This window comes from Dermacentor silvarum, chromosome 5 (genome assembly GCF_013339745.2).
Source record: "Dermacentor silvarum isolate Dsil-2018 chromosome 5, BIME_Dsil_1.4, whole genome shotgun sequence".
Classification (NCBI taxonomy): Eukaryota; Metazoa; Arthropoda; class Arachnida; order Ixodida; family Ixodidae; genus Dermacentor; species Dermacentor silvarum.
The window spans coordinates 62,460,571-62,485,569 of NC_051158.1; the positions used below are offsets into that span (position 1 = coordinate 62,460,571).

The 24,999-nt window shown below is 48.1% G+C and overlaps 1 protein-coding gene across 3 annotated transcripts in view; it reads right to left on the reverse strand.

Annotated features, from left to right (window-relative positions):
- The window catches only part of LOC125945648 (uncharacterized), a 126,777-nt gene that overhangs the window by 53,955 nt on the left and 47,823 nt on the right, over positions 1–24,999 (reverse strand). For all 3 annotated transcript variants that reach the window (XR_007467129.1, XR_007467128.1, XM_049667855.1), the window contains 2 exons: positions 16,584–16,735; positions 3,427–3,453 (listed from right to left, as the gene is read on the reverse strand). Coding sequence is in view for 1 of the 3 variants with exons in the window: in XM_049667855.1 (XP_049523812.1) it covers positions 3,427–3,453; positions 16,584–16,735 (179 nt within the window). In the remaining 2 variants the exon portion in view is untranslated. The remainder of the gene's footprint in view (positions 1–3,426; positions 3,454–16,583; positions 16,736–24,999) is intronic.

Genomic DNA, 24,999 nt, shown 5'->3' on the forward strand with positions numbered 1-24,999 from the left:
TCCTAATGTCAGCTAGAATATCGGCTATCCTCGTTTGCTCTCTGATACACACCATTCTCTTCCTGTATCATAACGTTAGGCCTGAAGTTTTTCGTTCCATCGTTATTTGTGCGGTCCTTAAGTTGTTCTCGGGGCTCTTTGTTAACCTCCGTTTCTGCACCATGTGTTAGCACCGATAGAGTACATTGACTGTACACTTTTCTTTTCAATGACAGTGGCAAGCTCTCAGTCAGGATTTGGCAATGCCTGCCGTATGCACTCCAACCCAATTTTATTCTTCTGTAAAATTCTTTCTCGTGATCAGGATTCCCTGTGAGTAATTGACCTAGATAAACGTACTCCTTTACAGACTCTAGAGGCTGACTGGCGATCCTGATTTCCTGTTCCCTTGCCAGGCTATTGACCATTATCTTTGTCTTCGTCATGTTAATCTTCAACCACACTCGTACACTTTCTCGGTTAAGGTCCTGAATAATTTGCTGTAAGTCAACCCCATTGTTGCTGAATGGGACAATGTCATCTGCAAACCGAAGGTTGCTCAGATATTCGCCGTCGATCATCACTCCTAAGTCTTCCCAGTCTAAGAGTTTGAACACTTCTTCTAATCATGCAGTGAATAGCATTGGAGAGATTGTGTCTCCTTGCCTGACCCCTTTCTTGTTAGGTATCTTTGTACTTTTCTTGTGGAGAACCAAGGTTGCTGTGCAATCCTCGTAGATATTTGCCACGATATTCACGTATGCCTCCTGTACTCCTTGATTACGCAATGCCTCTGTGACTGCTGGTATCTCTACTTAATCATATGCCTTTTCATAATCTGTCAAAGCCATAGCGAGAGGTTGATTGTACTCCGCAAATTTCTCGATTACTTGATTTATGACGTGGATATGATCTATTGTAGAATATCCCTTCCTGAAGTCAGCCTGTTCTCTTGGTTGACTGGAGTCAAGTGTTGCCCTGATTTTATTGGAAATTATCTTGGTTGGATGGATGGAAGGAAAACTTTAATGAACGTCCTGAGGTACGCGACTCAGCGCGCAGCGGGCCGCTCCCACGTTGGGACAGTCAGGCCATGCCCGACCGCCGCATCGTGGGCCCTCTGGACAGCCCATAGTTGCGCCCCGGCATCGGGGCTCTTGATAGCGGAGAGCCACTTGTCCTCATTTATTTGTTCCGTGCCTCGTAACGAGGGGCAACGCCAGAGCATATGGTCTAAGCTAGCGAAGTCATTGCAGTGCCTGCAAGAACTACTGGCATAAGTGTCGGGATAAAGCTTGTGTAATAAAGCCGGGCTGGGATACGAGCCTGTGAATATATTATACAATACTAAAATCAAGCTAATGCGTCTATAATTCTTCAATTCTTTAGCGTTTCCCTTCTTGTGGATTAGTATAATGTGGGCGTTCTTCCAGCTATCTGGGACATTTGAAGTCTTGAGGCATTGTATATAGAGAGCAGCAAGCTTTTCAAGCGTGATATCTCCTCTATATTTGATTAAATCAACTGTTATTCTATCTTCTCCAGCAGCTTTTCCCCTGGTCATGTCTTGCCCCCAGAGCAGCCAAGCTACTTTCATTCGAAGTAATGATGTACAGGAAGCAGCGGCTCCTTCTATAACTTGCGAGGAAGTTAAAAGGGCCTTGCAAGACATTTTTCTTATATTATATATAAACTCTATAACAAACACAGTAAAGAAATATCAATATCATTGCCCTAAGTACCCCAATGGCCCCAATAATAAATAGATGTACGTGTTGATTTCTTCGGGCGTGACATCTCAAAGGCCCTGTAGGCAAAGTAGCTGGAAGAATACTAGAGGCATATCACAGAACAAGCAATATGCTCAATTAAGCTGCCTGTCAACAATATTCACCAAATGTATTGGTCTTTCTGAATATTTTAACGGCTACTCAGCGTTTGTCGTGGAAGCAGTCCTCCCAATTCACGCTCACGAATGCGATTGTGACCCGCTCTACCACTTCACGCGTAGGCAGCTGCATATGTATACTTCCAGTAGCACGGAAGTGCACAGTGTCGATCTACCCTTGGTAGGCTAGCCCTCAGGATTTAAATTATTACGAACTTCTGGTGATCAAGGCTGCTATTCCTCTCTCCCCACATTTGCACCACCCTGGTTTGTATTTCCCGCCAGTATGTTATGAGGGGATGTCGAAGCGCGAGCGAAAGTATTGCAATGGGAGGACTCAAATCGAAACAGTTTAAAACGAAAGCTTTACTAACGTAGTTGAGTCGAGTTTCGCCGTCGCCAGAAATTTGACCTTTGTTTGACCGCAGCTGCGCCGTTGCCTTAGCAACACATCACGTGACTCGCCGCGCCGAGCTCCGCCGCCGCCGGCTTGGCGCATGCGCTCTCCGCAGCTGTGTTTCCGCCTTACCACGTGACTCGCCGCGCGCCTGGCTAAGAGGAGCGCCGCGGTCGCCTTCTCTGAGCGTTGCGCGGAAGCGGGAGGCTTTGAGCCGTCGTGGTCAGGCGGCGCCTGACCACCCCGCGGATATTGCCCTGCTAGTTGCTTCACTGGAGAGGGTCTGGAATGCCAAGTTCATCGTTACCTGGGTTAACGATGAATGTATACATAAGTATAATTATTACAATGAATCACAGGTTAACCAAGTGAAACCAGGACTGAACCAGTCTTAACCAAGCTTTAGCTTTGCATATCCAGGGTTAGCTGAGCTAAGCCACAGCCATTTCTTTTCGTCGGTGATAACGCATATTACTTCGAATAAAATTTCCGCAGCAAAGGCAGTTACGATTCTCATTTGTATTCCCTTTTCTGGAGATTATTTTATGGAACACCTTAGTGTCTAACCGACGCCTAAACATAGGCCATAATAGCCATTGTGCCAGATGCTGGCTTTAATTTTCGAATCTGTGCGCAGCACAGAAGCGAAAATACATTTTTGGAAGATAATACCTTTTAAAAGCAGTTTTGTGAAATTAATTCCAGGTTTCCTTCCGTGACGATTTTTGTAAGGAATTTCCCAAATACGATACAATTTCTGTACTTTTACCTCGATGTTAAGAGTTAAATAGCATAAACGTATTTTGCGAAAGTGTTTTCTAGTGAAAAAAACATGTTTAGTCAACGCTAGAACGTAAATTTTCAATGAATGCACGAGACGGTCTAATTATGGCTGATTTCGTTTTGCACCTGGTTTTCCACCATTTCGTGAAATCCAAATTGCCCTTATATGCCCAAAAAGTTCTTCTTTTTCGCTCGAAATATACTGGCAAAAGACGGCACAGTATACGCGGAATTTTTTGTCTTTTTTTAAGAAATGGACATTGATCGAGCTCCACGTTTAGGAAAGTTGGCGTGGAATTATGTGTGACGTCTTCCTGTCTGCGGCATACGAACGTAACAAAATATTGATAAAGATTAGAAGGGTGTGAACAATACGTACACTTTCGCTTTAGATCCATGACCAGCTCTATAAAGGAAAGCAAGATATATATTTAACCGACAAATTACTTGAGGCACAATATATTAAGATACAGAATGTCTTTTTTAGACTGTATAGATTTTTGAAAAATCACCTGTGGCTAGCCTAATTCTAGTCATTGAGCTGCATAACCAAAAAAGGCAGACAATAACTGCCTGATAAATTAAAATGCATTATCGACTAATACCCCAAAATTCATGAATTTTTATTTACTTTGCAGCATATATTGCTATTTACGAATTGCAGCCGGTGTGCTCGCAAGACCGTATCCACTTGAAAGCAACTCTGAGGATAACAGCAGTTTCTAGATCTTCATTCCTAAAATTTGCGACAAAATACACTGGCATTCCCGTTACTTTCATGATTCAATGCCAACAAACGGCCACTAGGTGGATCAATACTGCATTTCACGGCGCATATCTCAAAACCAGTGTGATCATTAGAAGTCGTTCAAATTGAATACGCCTTGAAAACTCGCCAGATACAGCTCGTAAAATCTAATTGCTCCCGTAAGGTAATTATTTAAATAGTAATTAGTTAACAATTCTTAATTTGATATTGCAATTAGATTTCTCGCTCGAATAATATCCGCTGTTTCACGTTCCAGCTCAAGGACTATAGTTACGCTATCTGCCACATGTTTCTTTTTATTATTTTTTAAAATTCTTCATGGTAAAAAAAAAAAAAAAAACACCCGTAGTAGAATATGGCACATCGGAACGGAAGTCAATATTTTCTGTAATTCCCGTGCCTGTTTTAGATTGCATTGTTATCTTTTCTTTTGTCACTATCATAATGACCTTGTCTTTTTGCTGTCGGTTATATCTAAAGCCGTTTATTATATTACGCAACGCTGTAATTGTCTAATGCTGTTACGTTTGTGAAGGTTCGGGCTCGCGTGCCGCGTACAAAGTAACTAAGTGAATAACGCATGTTGATGCAATTTTGGGAAGCACTGTAAATGTCACCGTTGCGCATAAATGCGCGTTCGGCAAGGATTACAAATAATTTGAGCTGCTGAACCAGGAAAGAAAGTTTATTACCCGATATAAGCAATCGTCTTTTGCAAACAAGACATAGAGCACTGCCGAGCCACCAAGCAGTATTTTTAACCAAACGGCGCTATGTACAGCTAGTTTCGTAACACATGAGAAAGGAGTAGGATTTGACTAGATCCGGGGGATGCATAAGTTGGTAAATGCCAGCGACCGGTAACCAAGAGAACCAAACGCTAATATGCTGGGTGAACGCCCCCGACGTCCTCAGTTGTTGCAGAATGAAGAGGAATGGCGAGAAAGATCCCCTCCTCAAGCAGGGTTGGTACGCACGGACGATGGTGCAACGTAATCTGCAGGTGCTAGAAACACGCTCCGCATCGCGCAGGCACCAGTGATCGTGGGTATTACAAGCAGGGCGAAATAAGGGTGAACTGGCATTCTTCTAGCGATCGCTGAAGGATAATGTCCCAAACCGCGCATGAACCTATGAGGAATGTCTCGAGAGTCCATAAATCCGCCCCATTGCAAAGGACCTAGCTGGCAAATGAACACAACCGAGCGGAATCACTGGAAGGACAGCAGTTTGATTTGCGTATAATTAGGGCAGCAAAAGATATCAAGGCCACATGGCCACACGCAGTCCTCTTCCACGAAGGCCATAGCATCGGCTCCTGTCAATAGCATGGAGCTGGGGACGTGTGCCACTGTGCCACTGCTGAACTGTTGCCGCCATGATTGCAGTAAACGCAGGGTTCTAATTCATGGGGTCAACAGAGGAGCCTAGAGGATAAGTACACTGGTCAATTTCTTTGCGCAAACCCTGTAGACGTCACTCGTGTCGTGGGATCGCCACCGTGTTAGTACTTCACTAGTTAGACCTTCAGTGTTAGCACGTGTATTATAATGATACGGAACAGCCGCCACAGTGTAGCTGCATTGAGGAGAAGGAAGACGAAGTGTTCCCGCTTGATATATCGTCGCCACCTTGGCTTCCGTGAGCTTCCCTGTAAATAAATTGTAAAAAGTCTTAGGTATCATCTACACGTAACATTATTTGGTGGCGGCGGACGTTCCCCGTACCCGTCATGGAGCTTGGCAGCGGTCGCAGTGGCGCCACTGCAACTTCGGCTACGCCAACGTCTCCGCCTGCAGCCCCGACCTACGTCACCGTTTCCCCACCTCGGGATACTGGTGTTTTCACCGGAGTCGGCAGTCCTGATGTTGCCGACTGGCTCCGCTTGTACGAACCATGTCAGCACTAGTCACAGGTGGGATCCGACTATTATGCTTGCAAACGTTCTTTTTTACCTCGACGGAGCTCCACGGGCATGGTTACAGACTGACGAGGAGGAGATCTCGAGCTGGGATCTCTTCAAAGAGAAGTTCCGCGACCTTATTGGCAATCCGCTCGGTCGCCAACTCAATGCCAAGAAGGCCCTTGCCACACATGTACAGACATTGACCGAGTCCTACGTGTCGTACATTCTCAACGTCTTGGCCCTATGTGCCAAGGCTGACCCGGACCTGTCGGAGGACGATAAGGTTAATCGCGTCCTCAAAAGCATTGCTGACGACGCCTTCAATTTACTGGTGTTTACAAACGTCACCAGCATCGATATGATCCTCAAGGAGTGCCGCCGTCTCGAGCACACTAAAAGCCGCGGCGTATCCCAGCAGATCACGCTACTTCCCAACACAGCTGCTACGTAATCCTGTGACGACCTCTTCTACCAGCTTTCGCGAAGTGACAACTTAACCCGCATTATTCGTCGCGACGTTGAAGCAGCACAACCGGCAGCTCCTTCATTTCCGTCACCTGATCATTCTCCGGTGATGATTTCCTTGATCCAGGCCGTCGTTCGTCAAGAGTTGTCAAACGTCGGCCTGCACTCCGTTCGTTCCGTGCGCTCAGAACCTCTTTCTCTACGCACGTTCCCACCCCACTCTTCTTCCTCCTCTTATGGACATCACAACCTGTCCGAATGGCGAACCGTGGACGAAAAGCCGATCTGTTTTAACGGCCGACGCATTGGACATATCGCTCGCCACTGCCGCAGCCGCTGGACTTCTCCGACGCGCTATTCTTATGATCACCAACCTCGTCCCTCTAGCGCATCCTTTTCCTTCGTTCCTTCTATGCCCGACCCGTCATCTAACCCTGCGACGCCTGCGACACGACCCCGCTACTCCCGTTCACCTTCTCCCTCCCGCCGTCCATCTCGTTCGCCCCCATCATGGCATGCTCCTTCTGGATTGATAGATGCTATGAGTGTCCCCTTTGAAACGGGGTGGTGGGTTGCGCCTCCAAGCTCTTGTTATTATTTTGCCTAATGGCCTACCTTTATTTTTGTGGAACACACAAATACAAAGAATTCCAGGCATCAACCTTTTTGAACCATTACTGGGAACTCTGTTTCTGTACGTCACCATTGTTTGTGGGCTCCCTACTTTTCTCCCACTAGACCTCCGACCACCGCTTACTAATCTGTACAGCTGTCATGTTTATCTTGCCCGTGCTATCCCTGAACCCAAAGACTTCAAGGAGGTCAGAGGAGCCTAGGCTTGCAGCTGGATAGATTTCTTCAAATTCCAATAAAACATGTTCTACCATTTCTCTAGCTTTACCGCAGCAAGCAGATGTGGCTTCGTCCTTGGTGCACTTCGCTTAATAACTGCGTGTTCTAAGGCATCCTGATCTCGCTTCGAAAAGTAAGTAGCTTCCCTTCGAGTGTTTATAAACTGTTTCTTTCCTGATTACCTTTTTTTCCTTTGAGGTAGTTAGTCATAGCAGGTTTCTTTTCCATTGCCGCCACCCATAACCTTGTCTCAGCCTCTCTCCTTTGCGTTTGACGTTCTTTGTTGCCGTGTTGCTCGCCATACCGGTCGTATATTTGCTGGTAAGCTTCTTAGTTCTTTTCCTCCACTGTGAGTCAATGTTTTGCCTGTACAAATACCTGAACACCCTTGCACCCCATCTACTTTCTTCCATTTTCCTCAGTCGTTCTTCAAAATCAATTTTACTCTGAGACTCCCTTGCTTCAAAATTTGTCCAGCCCATATCACCCTGCACAACTTCATTAGTAGTGTTCCCGTGGGCGCCCAACGCGATGCGCCCCACTGACCTTTGGTTGCCATCGAGTCCTCATTGTACCCCTGACTTCAAGCAAACAAGGCATTTCCAAATGTAAGCCCTGGAACCACGACACCTTTCCACATACCCCGGAGCATGCGACCTACTCTCAGCGCTCCGGAGCGGAAAACTAGACAGTGCAGCTTCTGTAGGTGCAGCTACATTACGACAATGGCACGAAATGCTGGCTTCACCTTACCCTCGAACAAGAATCTTTTGGACGTTCTCGTCGACAATGTTCCTGTGTGCGCATAAATTGACACGGGGGTCATGTGTCCATTATGCGTGCTGCTCTTCGCCATCGGCTAAAGAAAGTTCTGACGCCTGCCCCGAACCGAGATGTACGAGTCGCCGACGGAGGGACTGTCGCTATTGTTGGCATGTGCTATGCCCGACTCACCATTGCTGAGAGAGACACGGTCGTTCTCTGCACCGTCATGGAGCATTGCCCCCCCCCCCCCCCCCCCGAACCCAGTCTCGGTCTGGAATTCCTCGCCAGTCATTCTGCCCTCTTTGACTGTTCAGCCGGCTCACTTCGCCTTGACTTGCCTCTTCTTGGCGACCCTGTGGACCCGCCTCTAAGCCATTTCAACTGAATGGATCTTATTCGCCTTCCGCCTCAATCTGTGACACCCATCGACTTGTTTTCCTCACCAGCTGTACCTGACTGCTATTATGTGGTCGCACCAATTCCGGCTGTTATACTTACACATGGTGTTACCGTGCCGCACACTGTGCTGACAATTACTGGCAACCGCACCTGCCTTCCCCTTGTCAATTTCGCGCTAACCACGCAAGTTCTCCCACAGGGGACCTCATTGGCTATAATTAGCACTCTATAGGATGATGAGGTCGAGCCATCTCCAGTCGCACATTGTTACAGCTCAGCCCATACCGTAACGTCATCCTACGGCAGTGACGTCAACAATGAGAAGATGGTTTCCTCTGACCTTACATCCGCTCAAGTTGAAGCCCTCTGCCGTGTTCTTGAAGGCTATCGCGACATTTTTTACTTTGACAATCGACCCTTAGGTCAAACGTCCGTCGTGACCCATCGCATAAATACTGGCGATGCCAACCCTATTCACCGATGTCCATATCGTGTCTCTGCGTCGGAACGAGCTGTTATCCAACACGAAGTAAAAAAGATGCTTGAAAAGCACATTATCGAGCCTTCCTGGAGTCCCTGGGCTTCCCCCGTCGTTCTTGTGAAAAAGAAGAATGGAACGTAGCGCTTTGTGTAGATTATAGCCACCTGAACAAAATCCAAAAAAAGGACGTTTACCCTTTGCCACGTATTGATGACGCCCTAGACGGCCTGTACGGTGCCGCCTATTTTTCGTCTATCGACTTATGGTCCGGCTGCTTGCAGCTATCCCATGATGACATGGACTGACAGAAGACTGCATTTGTTACCGCTGACGGTCTTTATCAGTTCAAGGTGATGCCGTTCGGTCTCTGTAACGCACCCGCCACCTTCGAACGAATGATGGATGGACCCTTTGCTTCAGGGGTTCAAGTGGTCCACCTGTTTGGGCTATTTGGATGACGTCATCCTTTATTCGCCCACATTCGACACACATCTACACCGTCATTCAGCGATTCTTGACGTGTTCCGTCGGGCCGGTCTCCAGTTGAACTCCTCAAAAGGTATCTTCGCTCACCGCCAAATCACCGTCCTTGGACACCTCGTGGATGCCAGTCGCGTGCGACCTGATCCGAACAAAATTCGCACCGTAACGAACTTTACTGTTCCGAAGTCTACCAAGGACGTTCACAGTTTCGTAGGGCTGTGCTCTTATTTCCGACGCTCTGTAAAGGATTTTGCTACCATTACACGTCCCCTTACCGAGCTCTTGAAGAAAGACGTCCCGTTTTCTTGGGGTCCTGACCACGCCGCATCTTTTTCGCAGTTCACTACTCTCCTTACCACGCCTGGCCCACTTTGACCCGTCTGGCTCAACGGAAGCTCGAACTGATGCCAGTGGTCACGGCATAGGAGAAGTGTTAGTACAGCGCCAGCGCGGACGTGATCGCGTTATAGCCTATGCCAGCCGACTTATATCATCCGCCGAGCTCAAATATTCAATCATAGAGCGCGAGTGCCTCGCTCTTGTGGGGGCTGTTGCGAAGTTTCGTCCCATATTTGTACGGACGCTCATTCTGTGTCATCGCTGATCACCACGCTCTCTGCTGGCTATCCTCGCTCAAAGACCCCACGGGACAACTTGCTCGTTGGGCTTTGCGCCTGCAACAATATACGCTGGCGCAAGGGTGCAGATTGTTTGTGCCGCTACCCCGTCGACGAGCCGGCTGATGCGTACGCCATCGCTTCCGTTTTCGCTGTGTCTCAGTTGCTTCAAATCGGCAGCGAGCAACGCCACGATCCTTCGTTACGAGTCCTCATCGACCATCTGGAGTCAACGCCTCGTGACGCCTCTCTCCGGATGTTTCTCCTCAAGATGGGACATGATACCGCCGCAATTTCGATCTCCAGTGATCTGACCTTCTGCTCATTATTCCACTACACCTGCATTCGACTGCCCTCCGCCAACTTCACGAAGCTCCCTTGGCTGGGCACTCGGGCGTCTCGCGCACACACTACCGTGTACGCCGTCGCTTCGTTTGGCCGGGTCTCGCCCGCTCAATGCGGCGCTACGTTGCCGCTTGTTAGCTCTGTCAGCGGCAGGAAGAAGCCTTCCACACTTCCAGCTGGATGTCTCCAGCCAATCGATATCCCACGCGAAACCTTTTTCCGCGTTGGTCTAGTCCTTCTTAAACCGTTTCCTCTCTCGGGCTCCGGAAATAAATGGGTCACCGTCGCTACTGATTACGCTAAGCGGTACGCAATCACAAGAGCCCTCCCGAAAAGTTGTGCTACTGACGTCGTTGACTTTATTCTCTACGACATCATTTTAGTGCACGGAGGTCTGCACCAATTACTCACTGACCGTGGCCGTAGCTTTCTCTCGGCAGTCCTAGAACACACCCTCCGCTCCTGCTCGACAAAGCACAAGTTCAGCACGTCCGACCACTCACAGACCAACGGCCTCACAGAGCGCCTCAACCGGACCATCACCGACATGCTTTCGAAGTACGTTGCGGTCGACCACCACGACTGGGATATTCATTTACAATATGTGATGTTCGCGTGTAATTCATCGCGTCACGACACCGCCGGCTATTCACCATTCTATGTCCTATATCGCCGAGAATCCGCGTTGCCCTTGGGCATTTTGCTGCCCTCGCCCGCACGTTCAGCCACTGAATACGCCCGCGACGCGATCCCACACGCCGGCCACGCGCATTAGCTTGCCCGCACCCGTCTCGTGGACTCACAGGAGCATCACAGACGCCTTTATGATGGCCACCATCGCTAGGTGCACTTTTTCCGGGTTCTCTGGTGCTTCTCTGGTCACCGCTACGCTATGTGGGCCTTTACGAAAAGCTGCTGTCACGCTACACTGGCCTATTCCGTGTTGTGCAACAAGTGACCAATGTCACGTATGAAATATCCCTGCCGACCTCTCAGCGTCATCGTCGGCTGCAAGTAACATCATTCACATGGCGAAATTAAAGCCATACCACACACCTTTCACCGCGGATGTGAAGCTTAAGCACCGGGACGGTGCTTCTACTGCCGGGGGTGATGATACGGAACAGCCGCCACAGTGTGGCTGCGCTGAGGAGAAGGAAGACGACGTGTTCCCGCTAAATATAGTGTCACCATTTTGGCCTCCGTTAGCTTCCCCGTAAATAAATTGTAAAGAGCCTTCGGGAATCAGCTACACGTAACAATATACAATACAATGCCAAAAATTCAGGTGCATAAGTGCTCCTCGCAATACGCGTGCGATTCTCTGACCAGTTGAGCTACGACGACCCCGTATTCTCATTCACATTCACACGCCGTTTTTCTGTCTACGTATAGGTGACGCGTTCGGTAGCTATATGTTCTGCATCCTGTTGTGCCTGGCGGTCCTTCTGGACAAAGCATGCTTCACCGGCAAACATCCAGCTATGGCATGCTGTTGTGCCTGATGGCCCTTCTCGACAAGGGATGCACAACTGCGGGCGTGCAGCTATTGAATGCCATTCACGTTTCATCGGCTTTTCGGCGCCAAAGAGCTGACGACGCAACCTGTGTCCCGTGAAGATAATTGACATGCGAATGTATGTCGCGTGCTCGTCTGTTCAGTGACCCGGAGCTGACGGACGACACGAGTTCTAGGGTCCCAAACTGTAAAGGAGTGATAGACCAGGGGTAACATACTTATTGCTGCAAAGAGCTTACCCTGACGACTTCGTGGGACCAGTGTCGACCCCGGTTTCACAGGAAAATGCATCTTAATTGCATCGAGGGCGAGTCGAAGGTAGGACACCAGAGCCGGAGTGCGGCGGGTGGTGCATGGGTGTGCGCCATGGGTTTGATCTTGCAGACTGTGTGCCCTTCCCAATTGGCCAAGAGACAGACATTGAATTCTCTCGGCTAGAGACAGGGGGAAGTGAACTAAATAAAAAGCGGTGCTTGAGTTTTGAACAGGGTGCTCCGACATGTAAAGACGACATGTAGCAAGGTCCAAGAATCATGGAGTCATTCTTCTATACAATCATCACATAAATCTGTTCATAAAACCCTTTTCTCAAGTCTCCCAGCACCTGGCGCGGCACTAGTCATGTGCTGGCTGCTCGCACCACCGACTTCACAACAATCCACTGCCATAGCCATGAATAGTGTCATTAGTTCCACCCACCCAGAGTTAAGTGTAGTACACACGCACACACACACGCACACACACACACACACACACACATATATATATATATATATATATATATATATATATATATATGGTGGACGGCCGGCTGTCTGCTTCTCTCATGTATTACAATTTATATATATATATATATATATATATAAATTGAAAGTATTGCTGGTGCACGCAGAAACGCCAAAACATTTAATTTCGACGGACATTGTTACCGGCGTCCGGCCTTCATCAAGTGTGTGATTGCAAGCACACAGAGCTCAATTTGTACATTTTCTCTGTAAAAAAACACGGTACCAGGTTTATGACCACAAGCACGTGTACATTTCGTGACGTCATGCATACCAACACGTACATTGACTCATGTCAAACTCAATGGAAGTAGGAGAAAGAAAGCAACGTGACTACAAACTTGGGGCGCCCACGCAGTGGTGCTATAATGTGACTACATGACGAAAGCCCAGTCTTAAGGCGCTCCAGCTTTAAGCACCGTACTGCGGAGGCCTTGCGCACTTTAGCTAAGACCCCTGGCGATAGTAAACTGCTGTTAAATAAAGCGTTAATTCGCCCTGTTCTAAAATTTGCATCTCATGTTTCGTTTCCCTACAAACACTGTGAAATAATTTCGCTGAATATTGTCCAGCGAAAATGTATCCGTTTAATTTGGCAAAAAAACAGCCGCAATATCTCACCAACACAAAGCTGAACATTCTCTGACCATCGAGCCATTACTTTTAAGCATTGATGCTTTAAAACATTTATACGCAATTATTAACTTCACCTCTGCTTTTTTTATTGTAAATACATCACATGTTCGAATGCAAGTTGTAGCCGGTGCTCCCACGCCTTCAACGTAACACCTATATTTGCTTGTATTTACACATTCAAATGCAGTTTTTTTCCCGCGTACAATATAGCTATGGAATTCTCTATCCGGTAACATTCTTTCACTATCACGAAAAAATGTTATAGCTACCAGCGGTAATCACCTCGCTAACATGCAAAGCGCCTCTTTTGCTTTTTTTGTGGATGTGTGTTTGTTTAATGTATATTGTATAGTAATCTATAATGTTCCCACTCCTGCTATAGCCCTGTATTGGGCTTCAGTATATGTAAATAAAATAAAAAAAATAAAATTGCAAGTTGACAGACAAATTGCTAGAGCACTGCACGGGCCGGATTTATCGGCCCGAGCCCGGCCCGGGCCCGCGTTACAAGGCCCGAGCCCAGCCCGGGCCCGTAATACAAAGTCCGAGCCCGGCTCGGGCCCGGGCGTACATGATCGAGACCAGCCCGGGCCCGGCCCGGGCTCGTGGTTCCAAGCCCGGGCCCGACCCGGGCCCGGGCGTTCATTACTAAGCTTAGCTAGGGCCCGCGTGTGCATGACAAGGCCCGGCCTGTAAGAGCAAAAAAATCTTTTTTTTTACTTACAGATTGTACCGTATGTTTCACCCTCACGTTCCGAGGTTTAATCAGCTGCAGTATATAAGCAATAAAAGGCCGAAAGATTTGTTTCTCCCACGGGAACATCAGTAATCCGGCCCATTGCCTGTGCTGCTATTTTTCCGCTGGTGCGCATGCACTTACCTTGATTTGTACGATATGGTTCTATGATGTCATTTAGTATGCAAATATACAGGATGTTTCATTTTAGCTGAACCAAATTTTAAAAAAATTGCCTGTTGCAGATTGCACAATTATATAATAATCCTTGATCTAAACTACTCAATGAGGCGGTCATTACTTCCACGAGAAAACAAAACGACTAATTGCAGAATTAACATAATTACGGTAATTAACTTTTTCATTAATTATTTTATGGCACATCTTTCAATCTACGAATTATAGCCGCTGAGTTCGCAGGCGTATCCTCTTGGAACGAATTCTCAGGACTGAACCAGTTTCGAGATAATCATTTTCAAAGTGTCCGACGAAATCAATCAAATCAATTTATTCTCCAATTTACATGCTGGACGGTCATTTTGGACTAAAAGCTACATACGTAGCTTGACGTGACCCAAAACACCAGGCAAGGCAATAGTACGTCAGTGAACAGTGTGCGCACATGTACAATAATTCACATATATTTCCAGCTGTAATGGAATTCCTCACGGACGAAATAGCTTTGAACGGAAAAACAGAGAATATTTCCGTCACGGCGAATTAAGAGAATTGGGAAAACTTTTAACAGAATGCATTTTAACAACACTACAATAGCAATCATCATCATCATCAGCTTATATAAAATATACAATAGCAATACTAGCTATACAAAACAACGCTACACCAGCTATACAACATAGCATGAGACTGAATTTTACAAGATTAACATTTGCTAAGATAACGAAACAGGATGTACATTATATACTCAGAGCCATACACGAAGGCAGAATAATAATCACATCAGATACATTACAAGCTACCAACGTATGGGCTGAGTTCTTACTGAAATTATCGACATTTTTGTATTTGTTCAAAGTGAATGGTAGGTTATGTATTAGCGACTGATGCTTATAGAGTGTTCTGAAGTATGGAATTGACCATGTCTCAGGATTTCTTGTGTTCGCATTAATGCGATGACGCTTTAAGGAGGCTAATTGTTTTATGTAGTTCCAAGCTAATTCTGACATAGATGGCCTACTGGATGGTCAAAACGCCTAATTGAATATTTAACATAATTACGCTAATCAACTTTTTAATTAATTATTTTATGGCACAACTTTCAATCTTCGAATTATAGCCTCTGAGTTTGCAAGGCGTATCCACTTGGAACGAATTCTCAGGACTGAATCAGTTTCGAGATATTAATTTTCAAAATATCCGACGAAATGCGTGGGTGTTCTAGTTAACTTTTTGAGGAAAACGCTGTTTTATGCATTGAACAACAAAAGTAACTGGCCTGAGCGCTAAAATAATGCAATAGTATCGACACTGGTAATAGTGCAATGGCAAAAGCGGTAACATGGAAATGGTTTAAGGAGTGGTTCTTTGTATAATTTATTTTTCCTTACGCGGAAACAATGTTTGTTCTTGTGGGAAAAAATAGCGTAGCTTGCACTGCCGGCGCAATCCTAAAGAGACAGCGCAGCTGATGGGCACCTAGCTAGTCCTGGCTTTTGGGCTAGGCTAAGCACTACCAAGTCATCCCCAGCATTTCCCGTAATTTATTTATAATTGATTGATTATTGATTAGCTATTGATTGGCTTTCGATTGTCTATCGCAAGATATTGGCCACATATTTGGGCTAGGCTAAGCACTACCAAGCCACCCACAGAATTTTCCGGAATTTATTGGTTATTGATCGATTATCGACTAGCTATTGATTGGCTATCGTTTGCCTATCGATGACTAAGTTTAAGTAGTCCCCACCATTCTTAGCTAGAATTATCCAGGCTCAGCTTCGCTAGTTCACAGGTGTATGTGTCATTGCGCTTGGATCCTTTCTACACTGCTACCAGGATCGGCACCCTTTTTTGGGTTCAGCAGACACATTGCGCCCGGCTGAAACAGCTCGGCTGTTAAAATGAGAACATCAACTGTTTTAATATTTTCTTCGATAAGATATACAGTCATCCTATAAAATATACAATCAAGAGAGCGGTGTGAATCAGAGAACGGGGATAACCGATATTTTAGTTGACATTAAGCGGAAAAATGAAGCTGGGCAGGCCAAGTAATGCGTAGGATGGATAACCGATGGACCATTAGAGCTACGAATGTATACAAAGAGAAGGGAAGCGCAGTCGAGGACGGCAGAAAACTAGGTGGGGAGATGAAGTTAGAAAATTCGCAGGCGCAAATTTTAATCACCTATTGCAAGACAGGGTTAATGGGAGATCGCAGGGAGAGGCCTTCGTCCTGCAGTGGACATAAATATAGGCTGATGATGATGATGACAGTCATTTTGCAAGTGTCACTTCAGCTTGGCACAGAATGCATTGAACCATGCAATGCATAACGGTTGCGTGGGCTCGAAGGCCTACTTGGGTCCTTTAATAAGCGGGCCCGAGTCTGGCCCGGGCCCGTGGCTTCAAGCCCGAGTCCGGCCCCGACCCGCGGCCTCAAGCCCGAGCCCGCCAAAAAAAACGCTTCGGACGGCCCGGCCCGCGGGCCGGGCCGGGCCGGGCCCGTGCAGAGCTCTACGAATTGCTCTCGAGATATATGAACCATAGCTTGTAAGAGAACAGCGTACTTGAAAAAAAAATTCACGTCTAACTCACCGTGAAGGCACGTAGTAGTAGCATTCTAGCGTGCGTTCAACTCCATCAACTCCGTTCACCAAGAATGATGACTTCAGGCAGACACATTCATCATTTCTCTCTATATGTGTGGAAATTTTCGTCACGTATATATGTTCTGTACTCTTAAGTAACTGCATCAGAGAGACAGCAGCTCCATGTACCATTGAAATGTACTTAGTACAGAGCATGATGTTTTAAATCCGTGTAACAAAAACGAGCACTAAATATTTCTTTCTAAACTGAACAACTCTAGTACAACTGTGATTCACTTAGTATCATTTACTTTCTATAGGTGCATTTCTATAGGCACAAAAACGATTAACTTTTTAGCTGGTTTCTTATGTAAATATTGGCTGCATGTTTGCGTCAGAACGCTAGCGTGATGAAGAGAGGCAGCAGCGGCTAGCAAATTCCCCTTCGTACTGTCTTTCTCGCTGCAACACACACCCGATGCGCCAGAACACAGCCCACACGAAGCCATCAGATATCTCGGGTAGGCTAGCCTTCGAGCCCATCTTCCGAAGATAGGGTGCGCACGGTCGCGCTCAGTAGCGCATAATGTGGCTGGGGCCATAGTAGACACTGAGACAAGTGCTACTCTGCTCCCCTTCATTCCCCCCCCCACACACACACACACACACATGCACGCGCAAGTCGGGGCGTACCTTTCCGTTTTCCTCCCTTGCACATGCGAGAAGACCCCACCACACCAAGCCACCATCCTTCTCGGCTCAACCCCGAATTATTTCCCTCGCACCAAAGAACACGGCTTGCGGCCACAATCTCAAAGCCCTCGGACTTTATAAAGAATCTCACGGCAAACGGGACATCGAAAATTCGCATGCAGTGTGCACATAAATGCTATCACAAAGAAGATGTGGAGTGAAAGCTTAAGGAGAAAATAGACCCATATTATGGTGTCTTATAAAAGGGACTTAATGAAGCGCACGCGCAGTTTTATACATGCACCTGACGTTGTGTGCTGAATTACCTCTGAATACAACTAAATATAGGCTTTTAAGGTGCTTATATAGCGGCTGATGTTGTCTCGATATCTGCTGATGCCCAGCGTTTTTGAAGCATTATCTTCCCGTGTTTAAGACTCCGAGTTTATTGAAGCTTATTGAAGTTTTATGTAAAACTTACGACTGTTTGTTTTAGCGACGTTCTTCAGGCTTGGGAATGTCTGAAATGGTTCAACACCCACGTTTAAGTTGTAGGTGTTTTGACAGCGATCACGTAGGTACCTTGATAATTTTAGCGGCACTGCGAATGCCATTGACTTCGCATCAAAAAGCGTTATTTTACTTGAAAACTAAGCGAGTGTCTTTGCAAGGCACAAGCCATATGATAGCTGTCACGGAGCCTACAGAATTTTATTTGCCTGGCTCTTAAGTTCTGCTGAAGTTCATATAGATAAACTAAATGTTGCACTGTGATTTCATGGAATCTTGATCAAAGTGAAATTCTCATGAATTTTCACTACCTCTCAAGCACCTACAGTGTATTTCTGAGCGCTGTAATGAGCTACAAACAGCTTACACTGTGAAGCAAGTTATTGGCACTGTAAATTAATAGCATTGTAGAAAATCAAAGGACGTTGTTACTATGTGCACCACTGGATGACCACTGACCGAAACATAGCTCAGTGAGTCAGTCCAAGCTGAGTCTGAGCTGGGCTATTACATGTGTCTTCCAGTGACTGTCTTCTTTCAATTTGTGCGTTAATATTCGTTTGCACAATAAACGCTAGTGAAAAGGCGAGCTGTCCTGAAACACATGATGAGATAATACAGTTAGATGGCTACTACCGATTTAGAGAAGTTTAAAATTATGGGGGCTTTACGTGCCAAGAGCAGTTCTGATTATGAGGCACGCCGCAGTGGGGGACACCGGAAATTTGGACCACCTGGGGTTCTTTAACGTGCACCTAAATCTAAGTACACGGGTGTTTTCGCATTTCGCCCCCATCGAAATGCAGCCGCCGTGGCCGGGATTCGATCCCGCGACCTCGTGCTCAGCAGCCCAACACCATAGCCACTGAGGAGGAGGAGGAATAAACATTTTATTAAAATAGCAGACTGAGGTTCTTGCGGGTGAAGCCCCTACTCCAGGGCCCCACTGGCTCTAGCGGCTCGTTCGGCTTGGTCCAAGGTTGCCTGCTGGCTTCCCAGGTCCTGTCGGGCGAGTCGCGCCTCCCACGACCTTTCAAGTTCGTTGCGTGTAACGAGGGGTGAGTTTCCCTCTGCTGGTCTTTGTTTGCAATGCCAAGTGATATGTATGAGGGTTGGCGTGTCGCTGCACCAAGGACAGCAGTCATCGTATTGGGACGGATGTATTTTGCTGAGTGTGTGTATATTGGGATATGTATTCGTTTGTAGGCGTCTCCAGTCCTGGGATTGCCAGCGTGTGAGTTTAGGGTGGGGTGGCGCCATTGTCTGCCTTGCGCGTCTTTGGCTGTCGAGGATATCTCGCGGCAGCGTAGGTGTGAGGTATTCCTCCCGGGTCGATGTGTCCGCGGCTCGGAAAGTTAGTCCTCGAGCCAGGCGGTCCGCCCGTTCGTTTCCCTGTACACCTTCGTGAGCGGGGCACCATGTGATGATGTGATCTCGAAGGTTGTTTCCTAGAATGCCTAGGACGCTCCGAGGGAGGACGCCCCTGAGAAACAGTCGGCAAGCTTCTTGCGAATCCGTGAGAACGTGTGCAGATTGCCTCTTGCCCTCTGCCGCTCGTATGGCTAGTGCTATGGCCGCCGCTTCGGCCACGGCCATACTCTTGGTACGGATCGTAGCCGACGTGATTGCTTCGTTACCTCTAGTGACGACCGCAGCAAATGCTCTCAGCCTCGAGGGGTAGGGAGTTGCGTCTGTGTAGTGAGTGTTTGGGTCTTTGCGTAACCGTTTGAGTGCCACCGCTCTCGCTCGTCTGCGGCCGGCGTTAAACATGGGGTGCATGTTCCTGGGTATTGGGTGCACGTGTATGCGTTCCCTGTCTTGTCTGGTGCGTCTCCTTCCCGCAGAATTGGGGTGCCAAGGGGTAGTGAAGTCTCTGTAGTAAAGCTCTACCTTGGGTTGTCGAGTTGAGTCTCTCTCTCTGCGCGATCAAGACTGCCGCGGCGTGTTCATCGTACGTATTGTAAATACCCAGACTCTCCAGACGCTCTGTGCCAGTGCAGTCAGGGAGGCCCAGTGCAGCTTTGTAGGCAGTGCGTATGAGTACGGTGGCCTGCTCTGCTTCACATCTGCGTGAAAGCTGGTATGGCAGAGCGTACGTAATGCGGCTGATGACGAAGGCTTCTACCAGTCTCCTGGTGTCGTCCTCCCTCATGCCGTCCTTACTGCGGGCGATTCTTCTTATGAGTCTCGATACGCTCCTGGATGTGTGTTTGAGTTTGTTTAGCGTTGACGATACGCTGCCCGTCTCCTGAATTAGCATGCCTAGCACCCGGAGCTCCTGCACTTGTTTGACCTGGCTTCCGTTGATCTCCAGATTGAGGATGGGGGAGCGTGTCTGCTGGGTGTTTTTAGGTCTTATTTGTATAAATTCGGATTTTTCTGGTGCATATCTCATGCCTGCCCTTCTCGCGTGTTCGTCAATTGTGTTGATCGCTCTTTGTAGAGTGTCTTGTCTGTGCCCGTAGGACCCCTTAGTTGCCCCAAGGGTGACGTCGTCCGCGTAGATAGCTACTCCAAGTTCCGGGTCTTCCTCCAACGCTAGAGCCAATTTCCTCATCCCTATGTTGAAAAGTAGTGGGGAGAGTATAGAGCCTTGTGGAGTGCCCTTGTTGGCCATGTTAATCGTGTCGGATCGTAGGTGGCCCAGCCCTATGGTCGCCGTTCTGTCTTTGAGAAAACTGTGCACGTAACTGTAGATCCTCTCCCCACAGCCTACTTCTTGTAGGCTGGTGAGTATCGCGTCATGTGATATGTTGTCAAAGGCCTTCTGCAGGTCCAAGGCAAGCTGTATTCTGTTCATGCTTCTGGGTGGTGGGTTGAGAACCTCGTCCCGAAGTAGGAGGAAGACGTCCTGCGTGGAAACCCCATGTCGGAAACCGTACATCGAATTTGGTAGGAGTTCGTTGCCCTCTAAGTATCTCCCGAGCCGTGTTTGTATGACCTTTTCGAAAAGTTTGCCAAGGCAAGAGGTTATAACGAGCTTGGTCGGAGGTTCTGTAGCGATTTTGGTTTCCCCGGCTTAGGTATTAAAACAGTTTCAGCTTCTTTCCATTCAGGTGGTATGGACCCTCCTATCTTCCAAACCGTGTCGTTGAAGAGCTGCGTTAGTTTCTCTAAAGCTTCGGTGCCCAGGTTTCTGATTATGGCGTTTGTGATACGATCCGGTCCGGGCACCGTGTTCCTCTTAAAGGACAGCGCTGCAGCGTATAGTTCTGCAGACGATATCGGTTCGTCAAGGGTGGGATTAGCCGGTCCCGTATAACTTGGTGTGGTGGTTGGGGTCACCCTTTCTCCCACGTACGTGTTTTGGAGCTCGTTCAGTAGCTCCTCGTCTGAGCCTGCGTAATTGTTAGCTATGCGCCTGAGGGCGAGCGTCGTTTCTCTCCGCGTGGTTGCAGGGGTGAGCATACTGCGAAGGATTGCCCACGTTTTCTTCGTGCTTAGAGTGCCGCGGAGAGAGTCACAGAAATTCCTCCAGTTCGTAGTGCACAGCTCTTGCGAGTACGCATTGTCTGCCTCCGTGAGTTGTGCTACGCGCTCTCTAAGCTTTCGGTTGTGCCGCTGTTTCTTCCATCTTTTGGTGAGGCTTGTTCTTGCTTCCCAAAGATGGCTTAAATGGTTGTCGACGACTGGGTTTTTCTGTGTGGTTTGAAATTGTCTGGTGTCTTTTTCCGCCACGTTTCGTAAATACCCCGTCAAATCTCGTATCGTGTTGAAATTCGGGGCCTCAGTTTGGCATTCCCTAAATTTCTTCCAGTCTGTCAGACGTGCCGTGCCGATCGGATGTCTTATTTTCGCCGTTTGAATGGAGACACTGAGAATGTAATGGTCACTCCCCAATGTCTCGTCTAGGTTAGTCCAAGTGACTCCTCGTTCATCGCTTACGAAAGTGAGGTCAGGGGCCGTATCTCTTGACACGCTATTTCCCAGTCTGGTAGGCGAGTCAGGCTCCGTGACGAGGATCAGATCGTGAGTCTGAGTTGCCTTCAGTAGGCTGGTACCTTTGGCCGTGTCCCTTCTGTAACCCCACTCCGTGTGCCAGGCGTTGAAATCCCCTAGCAATACTACTCTATCGCCTCGTTTCGCGGTGTTCATGATGTGTAAGATACTTGGTGTGAAGTCCGCCTTGTGATCTCGTGGTGAGCTGTATACATTTGATACGATGTTCTTCGGGCGACCTCGCTTTACCGGCCATACCGTGGCTTTACCGGCCATACCGTGGCAATGCCCGGTATAGTTTCGACGCTCACCTCGAGATCCTTCCTAACCAATATTGCCGTCCCCGTGTGATCGGTGTTTTTGTGGAGTGTGTATCCTCTTATTGAGCGTTCCGGTTTGCCTGCTTCTTGCAAGCATATAAGATCTGGTGCAATTGCCGCTGCTTCCACGAATTGTGTCAGTGCAGCTTCTTTGTTGTGCAGGGAACGGCAGTTACACTGCCACAACTCGAGATTCTCTTGACTGCGTGTGTTTTGTTTAGCCATCATAGGAGCTCTCAAAATTTGTCTCCGTGTGAGTCGTTATCAAGACCTTGGGATCGCGGCCTCCGGGGCTTGGGTTTCCCCGTTTCCGTGTTTTTTTGACCCCTTTGATGGAGTCGTCGACATATTGCTTGAGATTTCCCATCTCCACAAAGAGAAGTTTGAGCTGGGTTTCTATATTGCGTAGCTGTCCCTCCCCGTGTTGCGCCGCGGGGGTAGCGTATTGTGTCGTGTCCGTGTGCATTTGTGTTGCTTGGTTTTGTGTGTTCTGGCTTTGGGTCGTAGTTGCTAGATGTTGTTTGAGTGCTGCGAGTTCGGCCTGTAGTTCAGCAAGACTGGATTTAAGTTGCTTATTTTCAGCGATTATTCTCTGATATTCCTCACTTTGTATTATTGGGGTGGTCTTGGGAGCCGCGACCCTTGCCCAGCTTACCTGCGTGTTCGTAGGTGGCGTCGACTTCTGTCCCGCCGGTTCCGTGGTGGGTCGAGTGGGCAGCTGCGATCCGCCTGCTTGATGTTTCGGGCTGTTGTTTGTCGGTGAAGGCCTGGACGTTGAGCTCGATCCGCGTCGGGGTGGAGGCGGTGTCTAGGAGCGTGCTCGCACTCTACTTCGATCGTTGGGTGACGGAGTCCTCTGTCGGCTTGGCGATCGCGACTTCACTTGGTTACAAAGTTCCGATTCCTCTTCCTCAGATGTAAATCATCGGATCGCCCTACCCTTTGGGCTGGGCGAGCGCTTTCTTGGTTGCCTGGCGGGTGTTCTCTGCTGTCTGAGTCGCTGTGTACAGCTGCGGTCACCTGTGACGTGTTCCCCCCCGCACGAGGCACACTTTGGCGCGCACATATGTCCGTCAAACGGGTCCCTCGTACCACATATGCGGCAGACGCGAGTGTCCGGTTGGGGGCACACATCTGTACGGTGTCCCTTGCTGTAGCAGGTCTTGCACACCTGCACCGCTGCTCTATACGGGTGGCAGGCTAGTTCTCCTCCGCAGTAATACACAAAGCGCGGGAGAGTCGAGCCACAGAAGGTGATCGCTGCACTCTTCGTTTCCCCCATCATGCGTGCATGTATTATTTCCACCCCTTGCGTTCTCACCCGCAAGTTGGCCATGAGCGTTTCAGTAGGTGTGCTGACTGGTATCCCGTGCACCACTCCCCTGAGGGCTTCTTCGCCAGTCGCCGCGTACACGTTTACGGCATGTTTGCGACCATTTAGTGTGAGCGTGGTTATGCGACGAATTCGCTCTGCCACTTCTTGTTCCGAGGTTGATATGATAACTATGTTCAATCCCGGCTTTATCCGTAACAGAAAGTGCTCACCTGTTACGGTGTGTTGGCAGGCGGATGAGACTGCCGCAGCCATCTCCGGGGTGGTGACTGTTCGTAGTGGTAAGCCCTTGTGGGGTCGAATCACTTTCTTGAAATCGTCTTTCGGAAACGGCGGGTATTTGATCCCCTTCCTTTTCCTTTGGGTTCGCAGTGGGTTTTCCTCTAGTTTTCGTTCTTCGGGTCTTCTTAGTCCCTGTTTCTTCTCTCTCGCTTGTTGTTTTCTTTTGCCGCAAAGTGAGGACGGTGTGCCAGTCGTCCTCGGTGGTCGTTCTTTCATTAGTTTCACAGTGAGTTGTCGTTGGCTTGATGCCGTCGGTCTTGCTCGTCGAAGGTCCGGTAAGGTCCATGTCCTCTTCCGTCGTAGCAGAGGAACGCCCGTCGGCGTTCTTTGTGTCGAGCGCAGACGCCTCGGCCATCGTCAGCGTCTGCGTTGCCGGCACTACCGGCGCAGCTGCCAGCGTCTCCTACCTATCGGTAGGCTTGGCGCGGCTGCCACGTAGTAGAGGGCTTCTTCTGACGTGGCGGTGTAAATAACGGCTCCCGGGTCACAAAACTGGTGTCCACGGATTCCGGGTGACTTCACGAGTCAAATGGAGTCGAACTTTCCTGGGTGTTTAGGGCCGAACACACCAAAAAACATGAAAATGCGAAGCGCGATGTGAGTGCTTCCGCACTCCTCTACGCCACCTCACCATAGCCACTGAGCAACCACGGCGCGTGATTTAGAGAAGTGATGTCAATATACAATCTGTTACACGACAGATGCCGTCAGAAGGCTTTTGATGTGGCTTTATAACACCGTTTACCAGAGGGATTAACGGCAGCACGCGCTAGGACTCACTGAAATTGGACACCGGCTCATTAGAGAAGCAGCAAACTGTGTATAGGACGCACAGGATAGCCGTCGTATCGGGCGTCATTTTGTGACAGAGGGATTAAAAGGTGGTATTGCAACATTTGCGGCACCGCTAATCTTTGTTGGTCAAGAATCGAGCTAGTTGGCGACATTCTTCGTCATATACCATCACCCCTCTAAGGCACATTTTTTTATTCACATAGCCTAAGGGCCCTTCTCGGCATTACATAGGGGAGGGAGAGTGTTACAATAAACATAGGGGGTTATAGTGAACAGGGGAACAGCCATTAACAGCAACATCAATGAAGCACAGTAAATGACACTCGCGTATACAAAAAGTGTAGCAGTTTCGCCCGAAAGGCGAAGCATCAATTGTGATACCAAATTAGTAGGGATATATTCCGAGTAAGGATAGTAGTTTTATCGGCTGCATAAGCATGAACACATTCGCTAACTAACTGAATTAACAAGCGGGGTTTCAGCGCGCACAAGCAAACATGAATAGATCACACTAGATGACCGCAGACAACCACTGTCAAAACGCTGGCAGC